The sequence below is a fragment of the Atractosteus spatula genome, chromosome 3 (assembly GCF_055471065.1).
Source record: "Atractosteus spatula isolate fAtrSpa1 chromosome 3, fAtrSpa1.hap1, whole genome shotgun sequence".
In the NCBI taxonomy this organism is placed as follows: Eukaryota; Metazoa; Chordata; class Actinopteri; order Semionotiformes; family Lepisosteidae; genus Atractosteus; species Atractosteus spatula.
In genome coordinates this window covers 26,776,641-26,793,988 of record NC_142708.1, presented here as the reverse complement: position 1 = coordinate 26,793,988, position 17,348 = coordinate 26,776,641, and the positions used below count along the sequence as shown (strand labels likewise).

At 35.4% G+C, this 17,348-nt stretch overlaps 1 protein-coding gene across 1 annotated transcript in view; it reads right to left on the bottom strand.

The window, feature by feature from the left end:
• Positions 1-2,059: 2,059 nt before the first annotated feature.
• The window catches only part of plcxd3 (phosphatidylinositol-specific phospholipase C, X domain containing 3), a 34,298-nt gene continuing 19,009 nt past the window's right edge, over positions 2,060-17,348 (bottom strand). Inside the window, exons 2-3 of the mRNA XM_088911003.1 lie at positions 9,995-10,703; positions 2,060-6,686 (exon numbers count right to left, since the gene is read on the bottom strand). Of these exons, the coding sequence (XP_088767129.1) occupies positions 6,530-6,686; positions 9,995-10,703 (866 nt within the window). The 3' untranslated portion in view covers positions 2,060-6,529. The remainder of the gene's footprint in view (positions 6,687-9,994; positions 10,704-17,348) is intronic.

Below are 17,348 nucleotides of genomic sequence, written 5' to 3'. Positions count from 1 at the left end.
TATGACATTTCTTTAGCATTAAAAAGTCCACATTTCAGAGGTTGTTCTTATTTCTCAATTAAGCCATTTTATGTTTTGGGTCATTCTCATGTTCAAAACAGCCCCTTGTTCTGTGAGTCACCTTATTGATTGATTGCATTGCACACCTGCATGTGCTACGTTATGAAAATAATAACAGGTTTAATAATCAGTCCTGATTGTTTACCTGTCCTGAAGGTAATGTGAATCTTTAGTGGATTCTTAAGCAACTTAATTTTTCCTGTACTGTTCAATCAGGTTTTATTTCCTACTGTGCCTAAAAATGTCCAACTCACTAGCTGTAACACTATCTGCTTTTATTTCTTCAATCTTGAAAAAAGATTTCTTATTACAGGACCAGAAACTGCTTGCAACACTGCTTATTTGCCATCAGTGATTTGTGAGTTTGTTTAGCCGAAAAACCTGTTGAAAATTTTTATTAACTATTTATACTGTACCTTCTGTTTAGAAAATTACAAGAACAATGTCTATGGTAAGAAAAATAGTCATTGGCTACAGTATGTCTTATCAATTGCAAGCTTAAATAAGGCACTATTATATGCAGAATTCTCTAAAAGTTAGTTATTTTAATACACATTTTTTCAATTAAGTGAAGTATATGCAGTACTAGAACTAATCTTTCTAACACAATACTTCTTGTATAGTACAGTTTGACTAGTATATTCTACTGTTATTTGACAAATATGTGGGTCTTTCTTTAATCTGTACGTGTTAGGTATTTGGAAAAGTCTAAAAGTTCCAGTATGTGGTATTAAGAAAATAAAAAATAGATAAAAGCGTTGTTTACTGGCATATTGGTATCTTTGTAACTTTTTACAGACATTAAATGTTCTGTATTAATTATAAATTATAGTCTTTTTATAAAGTTCATCTCAATCCTTTTTTTGCTTGAAATATAAACTGAGGAACAGGTAGTATATCCCACAACTGCAATACCTGCTGAATGTTATGTATCTTATGTATTACATAACTTTGTTATATTAGTAGTTATATATTAATACAATATAATGCTGTTACGGTATATTAATCATATATTATATATTATATTATGTTGTTAACAGGCCTGTGTAGCACACTGGAGACCACAGGGGTCTCTGTGAGACAAGAGAGCCTTGGTAGTGTTACAATCATAATCCATCCTCTTAAGGGCACTCTGGCTCTTTCATATTTTGCTAATTATTTGCACCTGGCCCCAATCTTGCCCCTCCTTATTTAAACCTGGAGCTCTCGCTACTCTGGGCTCTGCATTGGAAGATGGAGGCCCGGAGGCCCGGAGGCCCGGAGGCCCGGAGGCCCAGAGGCCCAGAGGCCCGCAGGCCCGCAGGCCCGCCTACCACCAATTCGCCCTATGTCCGCCACTTGAGGGCATAAGCCTCCTATAGCTCCTAGCTGAGGTCGGAGCGCGGAGCGCCGGGCCTCGTCATCCCTTTTTTTATTCCCTGTCCCTGTACCAGATCCTGTTCCTGTTTTTGGACTTCGCCCCGGATTCCCCCCCCGGACTCCTTGGACTTCTTTGCCCTGGCTACGAACCCCGAGCACCAGTTCACCATCGTCACGCCTCCCCCATATGTCAACCCCTCCTGATCCTCGTCGTCTCCTCCCCGTCATCCTTTTCCACTTACTTCCAGATTATGCTGTCTGCCTAGGGTCCAGAACTATGGGTCTGGGCTCCCATTACAGGTACTGTAGTCCCAACTAATCCCAACCTTTTCTTTGGCAGCACTCAGCCTGGTAATCCTGGTCACAGTTGACTGGAGACATAACCAGGCTCAGAACTTACAAAGTCTATATACTGCAGAGCTTAACATTCGCACTTTGGGTGAACCACATGGGAGTCACATTTTGTAATTTTATGTCTTAAGCATCAGAATTAAGCTGGGAGAAAAACATGAATGCTAGTTTTTTTTAATCATGTACTGTAATTAAACAATATTCGTATTCTTTTGCACATTTTATTCGTTTTTTTTTATACCTGATAAATAATTTCACTCAAGAAATACAAACAGACACACAGTACAGGCATTAAAACTTTAATTGATTTGTCTGTTTCATGTATAACAACTTGGAAGTCTCTTTTTATACTTACAGTTTTACTACAAAGTCACTCTTACAAGATATAACAGTAGTTGACTTTTCATCAATAACGCAAAACAGAAAAACATATTAAACAAAAATACATTGACTTTCAACCAATCTGTAGCTGAAATCTGCCATTAGGCTTTATTTAGCCTGACATGAAATAGCAATCAGTGGAATAGGCTATTCACACAATAGTTTTCCATATAAAACCAGCAAAATAAAGGATAAAGTGTGTTTACATTTTATATAAACATTTAAAAATGTTTCCTTCTTAAAATGAATGTGTTAGTTAGAACTAGTTACAAAGGGTAGAAACTTAAATTGTTTCTTAAGAAAATAAATCAAAACTTTCCTGAAGACCTTAAATCCATTAAATGTCTAATGGAAGATTAATATAAAGGAAATTGAAGATCAGAAAACTTTAAAAATAATGTTTTTATAATGTTTACAACCCACAATTTATTAAAAAATCTTAAAATTGTACTGTTCCTAGTGTTCTCAGATAACATTTCAGATCACTACTTCTACTCAGAAGAAGAAACTTCTATATCACTTAACGTTTTTGTAGGTTTCAATGTTGTATTTGTATTATGAGCCTCTGAAATATCCATACCTAATTATACAGTCTCCTACACATTAGTCAATAATATATTTATAACACTAACCCATTGAATATGTGAAAAATGTAATACATTTGTTTTTTATTGGTTATACTTTAGTTTAGGGGTTGGAAAATCACATTTCATATACACTAAAAATGGATAATATACTGTATCAGTCTGTAATACATTTATAAGTATTATACTGTATATGGAGTAAGCTACCTTCTGCAAATAACCCTAGGCTTAGCGTTACTGGCACAGTTCAGGCTTTTTTGAGGACTGGAGATTAGTTGATAAGATGGAACTATTGCACAATAAACTCTGTATTAATATCTTATTAAAACATTCCTTATTATAAAATGTTTAGAAATGTTATTTGTAACCCCTAATATAAAGTGTTTGCTTTTAGGTTTTGCCAAATATTACCTAAAAGTATATTACTCTAAATAAATGTCATATCCGTGTAGCTACTGTACTATCTTTGCTTGGGCTTTTAACAGTCTTGAAGTTCGTATTGCAAAATGATTTGCAGACTTACCTCTGTTTGTTCTTTCTAACTCAGAAATTAATTTATATTTTTCTAGCCCAAAGCAACTGTTACATTCTGGGACACTGACACTAGTCATATAATTCAAAACTGAAATTATTATCCATCAAGCAACTCTGTCAATGTATTCAAAACCCAAAACATATTTTCTCGTCAAGTACTGTAAAAGGAAGTGGCAAAGCAAACCTTTCAATGTTTTATTTCACATATTGATTTAATTGTAATTTTGAACAAGTCATTATTATTTACAGATAGGTAATACACACACATACCACAGACATTAAAACATCACACTCAAGAAAATGCAACTTTCATAGATACCATTTTTTGAACTAATGTATTTTTAACAAGTACACTTATTATCTTACAACTTATGTGGCCTACCCTAAAAGGACATGATCCCTAGCATTTAGCAGTAGCACTGGTGTCCAAAAAGGATAATGACATGAAAAAAGACATACCGTACAGTATTCATAAAATACCACCCATCTCTATCACATCAGATTACAAACAGCTGCCAACAAAGGTAAAATATACTATATTGGAGGCTTTATCAATGAGATCAACAGAACTTATAATAGATGTTTAACAGATCAAATCATGGTAAAGAATTTTCCTTAGAAATAGGTGCAAAATATCAGTCATTGGTATTTTTATCACTATTTTATTGTTGAGGATTTGTTGAGAATTTTAATATTGTATTAAAAGAAAAGCATAAAATGCAGGTTTGTTAGGAAGTTATTTTTTGGCTTTTCATAAATACAGTATTTTACAAATTTGTACTTAAATAATGCCATTATTTCAAGAATATTAACAGCTCTTGAGCAGGAATTTTAATTTGAAGCTAAAATTAGATTTCTGAATTTTATTTTAAACTTCAGATTTCTGTGAATCCTACATGATTCAGATCTTGGTAGAAACAAAATAAATGGACTACTTTTATTGCATTATTTTTTTTTCCATTGTCTTATGCATTCTTACTTTCTTTCAATTACTTTTTCACTTTCTATCTCACTTTATTTCAATTATTATTTCAATTATTTCTCTTAAATAAATAGTCCAGCTATGACTAACATTCTTTTCCTAATCATGATATTAAATGCGTTGAAGAATACTTCTTGGTATTTAGTTTTTATCATAATAGTTCAAAACTGAAAACAAAATTTCAGTGCCCCCTTAGTCCAAATGACTTCTAAATTGAAAGTACACATGCATACAGTACTGTACACCATTCAGAATGTGTAATAAAGTAGATACATTAATCTAACTGTATAGAACATGTGTTCTAGTTGTTTCTGTTTATTAGTGGGGGTGTTGTTCAGTAGACATACTGTATGTTGCTAAATATTTCTTCTGTAACCTACAGTATCTATTGATGTGTATATTTATAAGTGTCATTTGATCCAGACGGCAACAGCAAATTACAAACCCTGGAGTTGATGGCAGCCTTTTATTTTCCATCGGCTTCTGGCTTCTATATAATGGAAACCTACCATCAAGTGTTGGCTTTGTGACTTGCAACTGGAAAATGGGTGAATGGTTTGTGTTATTCAAATTGGAGAAAGAGCGGTCCTGCTTAGAATTTGGATGATTGAATCCCATTTCAAGTTGCTGATACTTCATACTATGCTACTGTATACTTAACACACATTACACGCTATATTACAACAAGCACCTACAGTACACTTTACCAGATAATGTTGGGCTGCATTGTCTCATTTTGAATGTGTTTTCTTAATGAGTTGCCAAAATCAGTGTAAATATCTGAACAGTAGGTGGTGATAATGTTTTGTTAATGTTTGCAACAGTCTGGAAATTCTGGACTACATCGTTTTTTTCACTAAAAGGATACTGAAATATGAAAATGCAATGTTTGGATCAAGCAAAAGACTGCTGTGATTTAAAGATTAAATTCAGGACATATTTTTTTAAGTATCAGTTTAAAACCAATGTGTTCATAAGGAATCCAGGTATTGAAATTGCAAATACTGCTATTGAATTGATTTTTGAAACTGATGTAATTAATAATATGTTCATAAAGTGCTAATGCTGATGATCATTTCTTTACATTTCCTTCGTACTAAATTTAGAATTCATGAACATGAGGTCAAATACTGAAAACATTTTTTTCAATGCAACTGTCACTTAAATACAATTTTGAAGAATAGTTCATTTAAATTAAAAACTTTATTACACAGAATGACATTTATTTTCGTATATAATGTATCTCAGTGACAGCCGCATTGGGTCTGGGTTTGCCTAACTAACTTGTTTGAACTCATTGGTAAATATTCAAGAGTTTTTGCACAGCTACCAAAATTAGTATGTTCACATTGTACAATAAAGCATGAGTAATATTTCATGTAGCTTCAGTAAATATAGCTGTGATTTCTGAATGTATACTTTAGGGAAGGAAAAATAGCCTGCTTATATCCATCACTTCTTTCATTTTTTAAAATGAAAGCGTATTTTTCCTGCAATTGCTGGTGCATTGAATGCCCTATTCAGAAACATTTTACATAAAATCCAGGCTGGAATATGCACAAAAATGAATGCTTATGAATTAAAAGTTCAATAAAAAAAACAATCAAATAAATTCCCTGATATGGTAATCACAGAAAAAATGCTTTGTTAGTTACATATACAGTATACAGTATATAATCACCACAGGATGATTGAAATTTACATCTATTCATGTCCAGCCTATTTTAAGATCCAACATAAAAACATATCTGTTTATCCACTAATCATAGTCATGATGAATAAAAAACTGCCATGAACTAAAGCCTTTAATAATTATTATTATATGGATAGATCAAGCCTTGCTGATCAAGGTCTTATTATACATGATTTTGTACTGAAATATATTCATTACTTCAACCAAAGTTGCTACCTTGTGTTACATAACCAGACTTTCTTCCATTTACATGCTTTCCCTTTACTGCGTTCATGGTGCCTTGGCTCAAAACAGATGCAGAAGCTGGCAATTACACTATAATACTCGATGTTGTAGCAGTTACCAATGCTGATGAGAAAAAGCAGAGCATAGTAACACCTTTTGCCCTTTATCCCAAAAATAAAAGCAAAAGAAAAGCAGTTTTCTCTTTTTACAGCTTAGGCAATGTACTGAATACAGATTATAACATGACCCTCCCCCACCCACTCTAACACTAGTAGCCCTAAAGTTGCAGGAACTGTGAATCCCCCCAAAAAAATCCACAGAATGCAAGAACAATCTCCTTTGTGTGACCTAGTAACCTGATCAAGTAGCGTTTTCCTCCTCTTCATCTAGAAGGTAGTTCAGCATAATGACTGTGCTTATAAAGTCTCCCAGCTCCACAAAGTCTGCTGTGATGATATTAATTCCACTTTCCCCAGGTTTCTGGGTGCGAACCCATTGCATCATCCCAGGAAGGGCCCTGTAAGAAACAAAAAAAAGCCACAAGCAAGGCAATAAGTGTATATCAGAGTCCAAACATTGGGTTTTAACATGTGCAGTTTTCACATAATTGTGAAATTGTAGTGAATTACAGTGTTTTCTAATTTTCTGAAAACTCAGGAGTCAAACAAAAGTTCTTCCAAAAAATAAACACTATTTTTTTAATTACTTTATTAGCCATATACAATTTCTTGTATTAGGGATTTGTCTTTTCACATACCCCAATTTGCTCTCCATGAGACACAAAGACACACAGACAGGGAGAGAGAAGTTTGAGGTCAGAGCACAGGGTCAGCCATTGTACAGCACCCCTGGAGTAGTTGGGGTTAAGGGCCTTGCTCAGGGGCCTAATGGAGTAGGATTCTTCTACCAGCTGCAGGATTTGAACTGGCAATCTTCCAGCCACAGGTGCAGATCCTTAGCCACAGAGCTACCACTCTGCCCCCTTAACACTATCATTTGATTCTTACTTTGTGTTTTAAAATACCATAGTATGAGAAAATGTTTCACAAATTACAAAAACATGATGATTCCCTGGATACTGGCTCATAATAATTTATCCATGGTCATTTAACACAGGAGAGGAATAGTACAACTTTTTTATGGCAGACCTGAAAAGACATGCAGAGCTTATAAATCTTGTTAGTGATTAGGTGAGTGGGTGTACAAGTCTATTTCTTGTTTCTCAGCTGCCAATAAAATCAGCAACTCCCATTAGTCACTGCTCTTGACAGATACATCTCTTCAAACACAAGTCCTAAGGACATAATTATTGAAACCTAGGTTGATTGCATAATGCTTTGAGTAGAACTTCAAAGATATTGTTATTCACCTGGTATTAATATTTTCACATTCTTAGACATAATGGTTTATGATGAGCAATTTAAAACTCAAAATTCTGAAGCCTCAATTATATTTTTTTTCTTCTAAAAGTAACACAATGACATTGTATGGATATACTGTACACAATACACAGAATCTATTTCCATGATATGTATGCATTTTATTTTAAAATTAAAATACTAAAATAAAATGTATGATTATTAATCAACATTCCTAATTTTAAATTATTTTCAAACGCAAAATCTAATGTTTGATGGTGAGGGGAAACCTGATTTTAAATTAGAGAGGATATTACTATGCTTCTTGTGTTATTTAAGGCAGAAATCACAGCCAATATCAGGCTTCCTCATACAGATTGTGTTATCTGAGTTAAAAAGAAAAAGGGGCATATGTCAAAAGGAAAATTTAAGTGTATAAGCCTGCAGAAAGACACACAGGAGAAGATCAAGGCGCTCTTAAAGGGCAGGATAACAGAACCTCCCGAAAAACTTCCTGAGGCATTTTCTCCATTGTTAATTTTAAGTGTCAAATAGCCTGAATCCACTCTGACAGCCACACATCTCCGAATTCTGTTAGCACAGCAGCAGTGAGTCAAGGTTACATCTACGCCCCAAGACAATGTGCTTTTCAAATGCTACTGAAATAATTAGGACCTTCTTACTGACATGAGCAGCTTTTTTTTCCCTACTTCTTCAGTCAAATAATTAGGCAGTGTACAGGTATATATAAAAGATACCACTAGGAGAAGTGTTCGATTTCTTTTAAAAGATAATCATCATATTAGACTTTAAGCAAAAATTACACGTTGTCACCATTTATCACATTCTATCTACCAAAGACTTCCTTTAAAAAGCCACTTTCCATTATTATTCTATGCACCTCTCTAATTAGTTTCTTCTAAAATATATTTTAGCACTTTAATTAAGCCTGAAATGCTATAGAAGTTTGAACATATGAATTCAGCCTTGGTTTCTATCAAACCTGTTCAGCTAATGGTGCATCAGCGGTAATCACACATATTCTAGTGTTGCATTATAGCCTGTTTCTCTGCTATTTAAAAGTATGAGTCAACTTCCATGTAAGCCTGAGACCCCCCTTTATTTTGGTACTGCCATATGTCCAGGTGTGAGATACATAATACATAATGAAAAATAAACAGCTTCCAGAAAGGTCTAAAACCTCATGACTTGCAGCCTTACTACAACATTGTAGCACTGAGATACTGAAGAACTAACTTGAAGGATAATTTAATTAACAGAACATGACGCCAATTTCATTTCAAGGTTATTTACTGATTTAAGCTTATTTTTATTCAACTTTATTTAATCATCTATAATGTTACTTTATTAAACAGTCTCAATTGAATAGTAGAGTTTGGCCTATTCATTGTAGGGTTCATTCTAAATTTGGTTCAATTCTGTGCACGCTGAGGGAGATAGGCATGACACCTGTCGTGTGGAGGACATGCAGAGAAAATATAAGACATTTTAGCATAACAGGAAGGTTGAAGACACACTAGGTCAAAACAATACTATCACTTTTTGTAACTCATTAAAATGTTCTGAGGTGCAAGAATTTCTTTGAAATGCTTAGAGCATTTTAAAATAAGAGTTCAGAGCCTAGCAGTGGCATTTCTGTATCCTCAGTTTGCTCCATTTCAAAGCTTCACTGAACTGCTCTGTGACTTCTTGCATCCCTACAGCATACTCTCTTTAGTTCTGTATGAAATTGTATTTTATTAATAAAATTTAAAAATATATATTTGAGTATCGATTGATCCCAATGAACATGCAAGTAATCACTGAATCTATATGACAGAGTATTTATTGTTTTCTGTTAAGAAAAATAATATGCCCTATACACATCTCCCCCACACACTCTCACAAAGTAAGGTGCAGGAATGGGCAACTGCAATAGAGGAGGACTGGGGATGCTGGGATAGCACAGACTTACTGAGCAGTGATTACGGGGGGGCTAATTCATATTTATTGTGAAAAGTTATAAGGTGGAATGGAGGGGGAATCTTATCTCTTTTTAACTTTTTATTATAGTTATCCTAATTCGTGAACAATATATATGCTTAGTTCACATACTTATCTTTTAGACCCCTTTACATTTTTACAGTCATGAGCAGGAAATACTCTAGGTGGAAAGACTATTTTTAAAGAGGCAAACTGAGGCGAGCAAATAACAATTTTTACCCGCAATTTCTAAAGGATACATCATTTTTGGTTATCCAATTATAGATTGGTTGGGAAACATGGTGTGTGCGTGGTGCGTATCGCACAATCCTTCCAACTTACGAAACAAAGCAAAGCCTGCGCACGTCCATGAGAAAAAGCGAAGGGGCTCTCTTAGAATGACACTGCTAGTGAGCTCAAGCACCAGGAAGGGAAACCGCGACACTGTTGTTCTCAATCTGTTGTGCAGTTATATTTCACTTGCCTTTCGGTAATGGTTTCCCTCAGGCCACTGGCAACACCCTTCATCACCGTGCTTGCTTTGGGAGTCAGCACCACCTGCGAGACAAAGAAGGTGCCCTTGCGGCGCCTCTCGGTGACAGTAGATTGCAGGAACTGAATGAGCTTTTCAGGATCGGTGGTGTTTGCCCATGGAGACGGCATCATCTGACCAGGCCACAGATAGGGCACCTCTAGAGCGACCGGGTTATGGTAAAATACCAGAACTTGGTACTCCTTCTCCCACAGGTATTTGAGGGTCACCTCCTGGGCGAAAATGGCTGGGCACAGCTTGTTCCCAAAAACCTCGTGCAGCATGCGTACCAGCTTCTCGTGGTGGGAATTTTGCATCCCATAAAAGTGATTGAAATCCAAGAATGCTACCTCACGCAAGTGGGAAGCTAAAAAGCTGTTGATCTGCTCCAGGCCTTCTTTTACTTTTGCACTGAACAACCCGTGGGCAAAATAGAGCTCGTTGTCTGGGTCTCGAGGCTTTGTGGAAATGCGCAAGTCAAAGAACCGAATCCCCGCTTCCAGTTGGCTGGTGAAATTCATGGTCTGGGTGGCTAGCCATTTCCTCATCAGTTTTTTGGCCACTGTTCCAAAAACTGAGACAAAGTTCTGGACGGTTTCTGGTTGTTCTGGCCCAACTGGGGAGGCTTCATCAATGTAGAAGCTGAAAGAGTCATGGGATCCTAAAAAAGAAATATTTTATTAGCTACCAGCAGCTGTTTGTGATACGAACATGTTAGTATGTGAAGACTCAGTAAAGAAGCAATGAATCAATCATTTTGTGAAGAACATTTTGGAACATTTGGGGCAGAAGAAAACACAAATATAGATCACTACTAAATACAGGGAGCTAGGAGCTTGTATGGCATAATTTGTCAGAAATACTGGCACCATCCTTTGCATGAGACATAAAACTGAGTTACTGACTCTGTTTTTCTTGAAAAGAGTGGGGATGTTAACCTTTGTGTCCTGTCCAAATTTCCCCCTGGTCTTTACTAATCATGACCTCCTAATAATCCCCTTCTCTGAATCGCCTTTATCACTGTACTCTTCTCATCACTGACGTGTGGTGAGTGTTACTGGTGCACTTTGGCTTTTGTTGCATCTTCGAGGTAGGGGCTCCATATGGGTGGTAGTGGAGGGGAATTACAGGTTAATTACTGTAAAGCAGTCTGAATGGAGTGTCTATATTATTTTATTTTTGTATGGTGTTTTAATAGATGAATAGATTGAGTCCTGCATTAGAATTGCACATTAGTGTAACAAAATTACATCAGCTCGCAACACAGTGCATACTGCATGTGCCCTGAACAAACTTGGCATACAGCACAAAATAAGGAAACTTTAACTCCTGAGCACACTTCTTGGAAATCGTTCACAGTTTAATCACACTGAATAACTGCGTTACCTTGCGTTACTGCGCTTCATGTGTTCCAACCACACACACATGATTCTTTTACTTTTTAATGATCAGAATAAAGTTCTGTATTGATACAGTACTCTTGGATAGGGAAGTTACAAAAAGATACTATATGAAAATTCAGGTGGGTAGTTGTGTCAGCATGCATAGGCTGCAAAGGAACAAGTAATAGGTTTATTCCATGCTGAAAAAAAGAAGAAAGAAAACACAATGTTTCGGCCGTGGAGCCTCACACCTGAAGAATGTTTTTCTTTTTTTCAGCATGGAATAAACCTATTACTTGTTCCTATTTGAAAATTGTCAGGAAGACAATTTACAGTGCCTCACACTCACAAGACAAAATGGAGTTCTCACCACATTGAGGCAGAACCACTGGCTGTGACATTGAATGGTTACCATTAACTAAGACATAGCGCCACCCAGTGGCACACCAGACACTAGTCCTCGACACTACATTTACAAATAAACTCTTATTCCTATGATAATGATAAGATAGAAGTTAAGAATATTTTTTGACCTGTGAAATAGAAAAGATGATGGTTCATAAACAGAATATTACACATAAGACTTTAAACGTGGATAAAAAATACAAGTTGAATTCTTTTCACTGTATGATTTATATGACTAAAAGTTATTAAAATCATTAGCGAAAGAACATTTGCTATGCAGCTGTAACAGTGTCTTCAGAGAAATGAGAAAAAGACGAAGTGGCACTGACTTGAAAATTGTGATATTTTCCATACTGAGACTGAAAAGCAGAAATTTAAATGTAATAAAATGTAATTCCATGATAGGCCTAATCACTGTTTTTACCTTCATGGATAGCTTTAAATTAGTACTTAAAGCTACATTTTGTATGGGGATTTTGTGGGTGGTATAATCTTTTTATGGTGGCTGTATAATACAGTTTATTCATGAATACAGGGTTGTGCTGTAAATTGTTGCTGCTGTTGTTTTATTTATACTGTATATACTCTTCAAAAGGCTATGAACCTAAAATATTAACAATGGCGGGACATCATTTTGCCAATAATAGCTGTTTCTATTATTACAACAAGCTAACATACTTCTCTTGTTACACAAAACTGGGAAAATGCGTCTCCATCTTAGAGATGAGACATTATGAGGCCTTTTTCACACTTAATATAGAATTTCATGATCAAACAAAGAAAGTCTGAAATATCATAGGAATGAACATAATCGCTATTTCATATTCAGAAGATGAAACAGTGAATTATTTTTTTCTATTTTTGGTCAGAATAGATTACTGTAGATTTTAGCTTATAAAACAATTTATTTTTAAAGAGAAATACAAGTTATTGAGTCCCAAGAGAAAGCATAACTAACAATTCATCACTGTTCATTTTAACCTCATGCATCATGTTATAACAAAAGTAGATTCATTGCAATCTTTAACAGGAGTTCTGTGAAGAAGTGGTCCAGTTTTTCTATAAAGTTCAGGTACAGTCATGTAGGAAATGTACAGATTTGACATTGTTACAATCATAGTATTTAACATTACTGTAATACAATCATACAAAATCACTCTATAGTTTGATGCAAAAACAGCTCAGAAATATGTGCATAAAAGCTGTGTAAATAATACTTTATTCAGTGTTGTTTTATTTACCTCAGCTTTATTCCACTGTCCACTGTCCACTGTCAAACTCCAAACAGTTTGTTTTGGGGGTAGTATTACAATTTAAACCAATTGCAATAGTTAAAAATTAAAATGTTCCTGCCATACTGGTGCAAACATACTTTTATGATTTCTCGATGTCTTCTCTGTATCTTTAGAGGATCACATTCAATCAGAAACTAATCTTACTACATTTGAACTTATCATTTTAACAAAATTCATTTTAAGATGGACCCCTTAAATTTTCATAACAGGATAAAGAAAATGAAGGTCACTGAAATTACTTCACAGTTAGAGATTGCGTGAAAGTAACTTCCAATTTGTCCTTGCTTCCTGCACTTTGCCAAAGTTTGTCTAAGAGAAAGTTTGCTTCATGAATTTTTTGTAAAAACAAAAAACCATCAAGTTCTGTGCACCTTCTGAAAACAAAACTGCATGACTACAGTGTAACAACAGCAACAGCCAAATACCTGTGGCCAGCCTTGTCTCTTAAGAACATTAATTGAACTTAAGAATTAATCGAACAGCCTCTGTACGGCATTCAACAACAGCTGCAATGTCACGCACAGCTAAAAAGTTTTTTCACGAACAGTTTTTCATCAAGGTTTTCTTCTCATTCATCAACCCACTAGGACAGCATTGCAATCATTGTTGCAGCACTTCTATCAGGTATAACACATAACGTATATTTCCGAAGTTACGCTCAACACCTCTGAAACAATTTCCAATAAAGACAGCTTACTTTTGATTGGCCTTTGTTAGCTCATTAATTTGCCAACCTGCCTACAGCTAATTAAAACAATTACTGTCACATGCTGTCACATATGATGCACGAGTACAGCTTTGCCGCCCTCTAAAACATATGGTGAGGCATTAAATACTGCTTAATGCATTTTTTTACATTTTCTGTCACAAATGAAAGATATGTGATTCTTGACGAAGCTGATGTCCTGGCTGACTAGGAAAGTATACATAATGTCAGTGGTGAAAGGACAGTGTGCTAATGAGAGACATATCTTTGGATACATGTTACAAATCCATTCCAGAGGAGAAGTATGAGTATATACTGTACATGTTTATTAAGTAGTGCATTGTTAATGTTGAATCATTGGCCTTTGGCCCTCACTACAGCTCTATATATTCAGATCACGGCATGCTTGTCCAGTGACAATCCCTGACAAAGTCAGGAAACCAGCTGAAGGCTGGAAAGGAGGGGGTGAAATCAAATTTACGGGAAGATTGATTTTTCAATCCTTCTTTGTCACAATTTGGATGTATTTGCTTAGAAACTACCATATAAGCCTAGTCATCCATCAAACCGTTGGTGGTTGGGTGACATATAGAGTAAAGAAATATGACATTAGTGTGTTTTAGTGTTCGTTGTTGCATCAGTGTTTCCTGTTTGATGTTTGAACCATCATGTCCTTCATGGTTTTATTGCAGTCCGGTTCAACTACTTGTTCTCAGGACAAATTAAGCTACCATGTCTAGCAATGCTTCCCTGCCTTTTGACAGCGACAGTTAGAGAGAACATAAAGAGAGGACCAAGTGTGTGCAAAGATGAAGGAGACACTTGATGGTTCCTACTCTTATAAGAGAGCAAATGGGTATAACCATATTTATGGAACTTCCTATGGGCAATAGCAAAAGATAATGTGATATCAAATGTTGGAAGGTACTATAAATGCTAAAACGTCTACTATTTGAGGCAGTGCCTTTATGTCTGTAAAAAGCACCATCTTGTACCGATCACAGCCCATAGAGCATAACCTAGCCTGAGAATCTCAGTTACCCACAGACCTGTGTAACATCATACTCAATTTTGAATTGCCAGTTGAATTTGTGCAGCTTAACTCACAGGGATGACTCCTGAACCCACAATGAAGGTTTTGGAAGTGCAGACAGGTTTTTACAGCCCAGTCATACATCAACTCTTTAGGCCACCAGGTCATCTCAGACCTGGTGCATAAATAACCAGGGTACTACACAGTACAGCCAAAGTACACAGATATTCTGTTGGAAATCAGCAGCAATTTGATTATAAGCTAGGTGGTAGTGTCAACACTTCTGATTGAAAGCCGTTTTCAAACAGCAAAACAGTAAAGCCACTATGTAGTGAGTGAGTGTTTGTGTCTGTGTGTCTGCCCATTGATGGACAGTTGTCCCATCCATGGGGAATCCTGCCTTGAGATTGAGGGGTAAATGTTTTGAAACAGCTACTGTATAGTGGATCCAGACCACAAGAGGGCACTATAGAAGCAAGCACTAACCCTGAGTGTGGTTTTGGCCTAAAGTGTAGGTGGGTTGCAAGGTAACTACAATATTGATATACTGTACCTAACAAAACAAACAGTTCTATGTTTCAGCCTGCTCCTGCAACGGACAACAGAAATCTTCCACAACAGGTAAATTTACATCTTTTTAGTAGCAGGTAGCTGCATCAGCATGCGTAGGCTGCAAAGGAACAGGTAAAGGGTTTATTCCATGCTGAAAAGAAAAGAAAGGAAACACAACGTTTCGGTTGTGGAGCCTTCTTCACACCGGATACAGATACCTAGGAAGTCACAGGGGTTGCTCTTTCGCACACACCCAAGAAAGGTCCAAACCCAGACCCTATGCAGAGGCAGTTATGGACAAGGGAATACTAGTTGGTCAGCTAGTGACATGACACAGGCTCAAACGCATTACATATGTACCTCAAAAAAAACCTTCACTGCTTAAGCCATTTGGGAACCCTTTATTATAAACATAGCTGGGAGCAGTATTGATTTTCATTTTTTCCTGACCTCTATAAATTCAGAGTTTCCTTAAGGCATTGCATTGAAGCAAACAGATTGCCTGTATAGTGGTGGCATGCTATCAGCATCTACTGTAGTCCATCTACTGTGGGTTTGGCAATCCCATCGGTACTTGAAACACTTGAGCAGTTACTGGAACAGTAGATTAGGACAGCTTCTAATATTTGTACTATGACTAAGTGCCTGCCTTTTGCAGTTCTGTTACCTTTACAAGTCTTATATCTATAGATAGCAAATTACACTTATAAAATTGTTTTATTGAATTGTTTGAATGAAAAAGACTTTGGATAAAAAATAACAAAGATATTCCTTTTTTCAATTATTCTATTTAAGTATTAAATAAAGAATTAAATTAAACCCTGGTAGGGATTGTAATTCTAAAAGAAAAATAAAGTCAAAGGCATTTTTCAGATAACAAATTTGCATCCAAATTTCAAATCTTCCAAACAGGGACAAGTTAAGTGGAGCTTTAATATTAACTAAATATTAAAATTGTTAAACCACTTTAAAGGGGTTTTTAGAGGCTTTCAGAAGTACTGAATTGAAACTATAATCTAGCAAGGTGCTATTTTGACTTGAAATGTCAATATTCACACAGTAAACTGCAAATGAATAGTTATAAAATGTGAGACAAGAGTGAGTAAACCTTTCAGCAGACAAATGACTTTAGTTACATTAACCATTTTGTATTATAAAATATACATAATACACATCTACTGTAAGTTGCTTGGTAACTGTCCAGAAACACAGTTCCTGAGAGAATGGAATGATTTAGACATAATAAAAAATGTCAGTTCATGACTTAGTCACACATATAGTTTTCTTTTCTTCACATACTTAGTGCAATTACTGCTTATTGATCACTGCCAAGTCAATATTAACTCATGTAAGTGTATAATATAAGTTGTATTTATTATTTTATTATATTAACTTTTTGAATAAAACATATTTAATAAACTGGTGCTTTGAATTGACTGATTGCTATGTAAATCGGGTTAACTCTCTTTTATATACAGTATGTCAGCTATATTATAGTTTATTCAAATAATAATATAATTCTAATGAGAAGACTCACAGTAATAAAATGCAACAGGTGAATACAAGAAATTTAAAAAATGCATTGGATACTACACGTTGAACTTTTGTGAGACTAATTTACACAATTTCATGCAAATACAGAGCAATTAAGATAAGTAGGTTATGAAAACTGACTACATTTCCATAGTGACAGTATAGTTAATCCTATTTAATTTTCTTCATTAAAAGAAAAGATGTACTTAAATCTTTTAGTTTATCCTTAGCAGACCCAAAATCTCACATAAAGTTGCATTTCTAGGTCTGTTCTGTATGTCAGGCCTGTAGTGGGTCTACTTACTATAGTTTACAGTATGTATAGCTTGTTAAAGTTATGGTATTCAATGGAAGCAATATAAAAAAAAGAGATCCCTGATATCCTAGTAAACTAGTATTT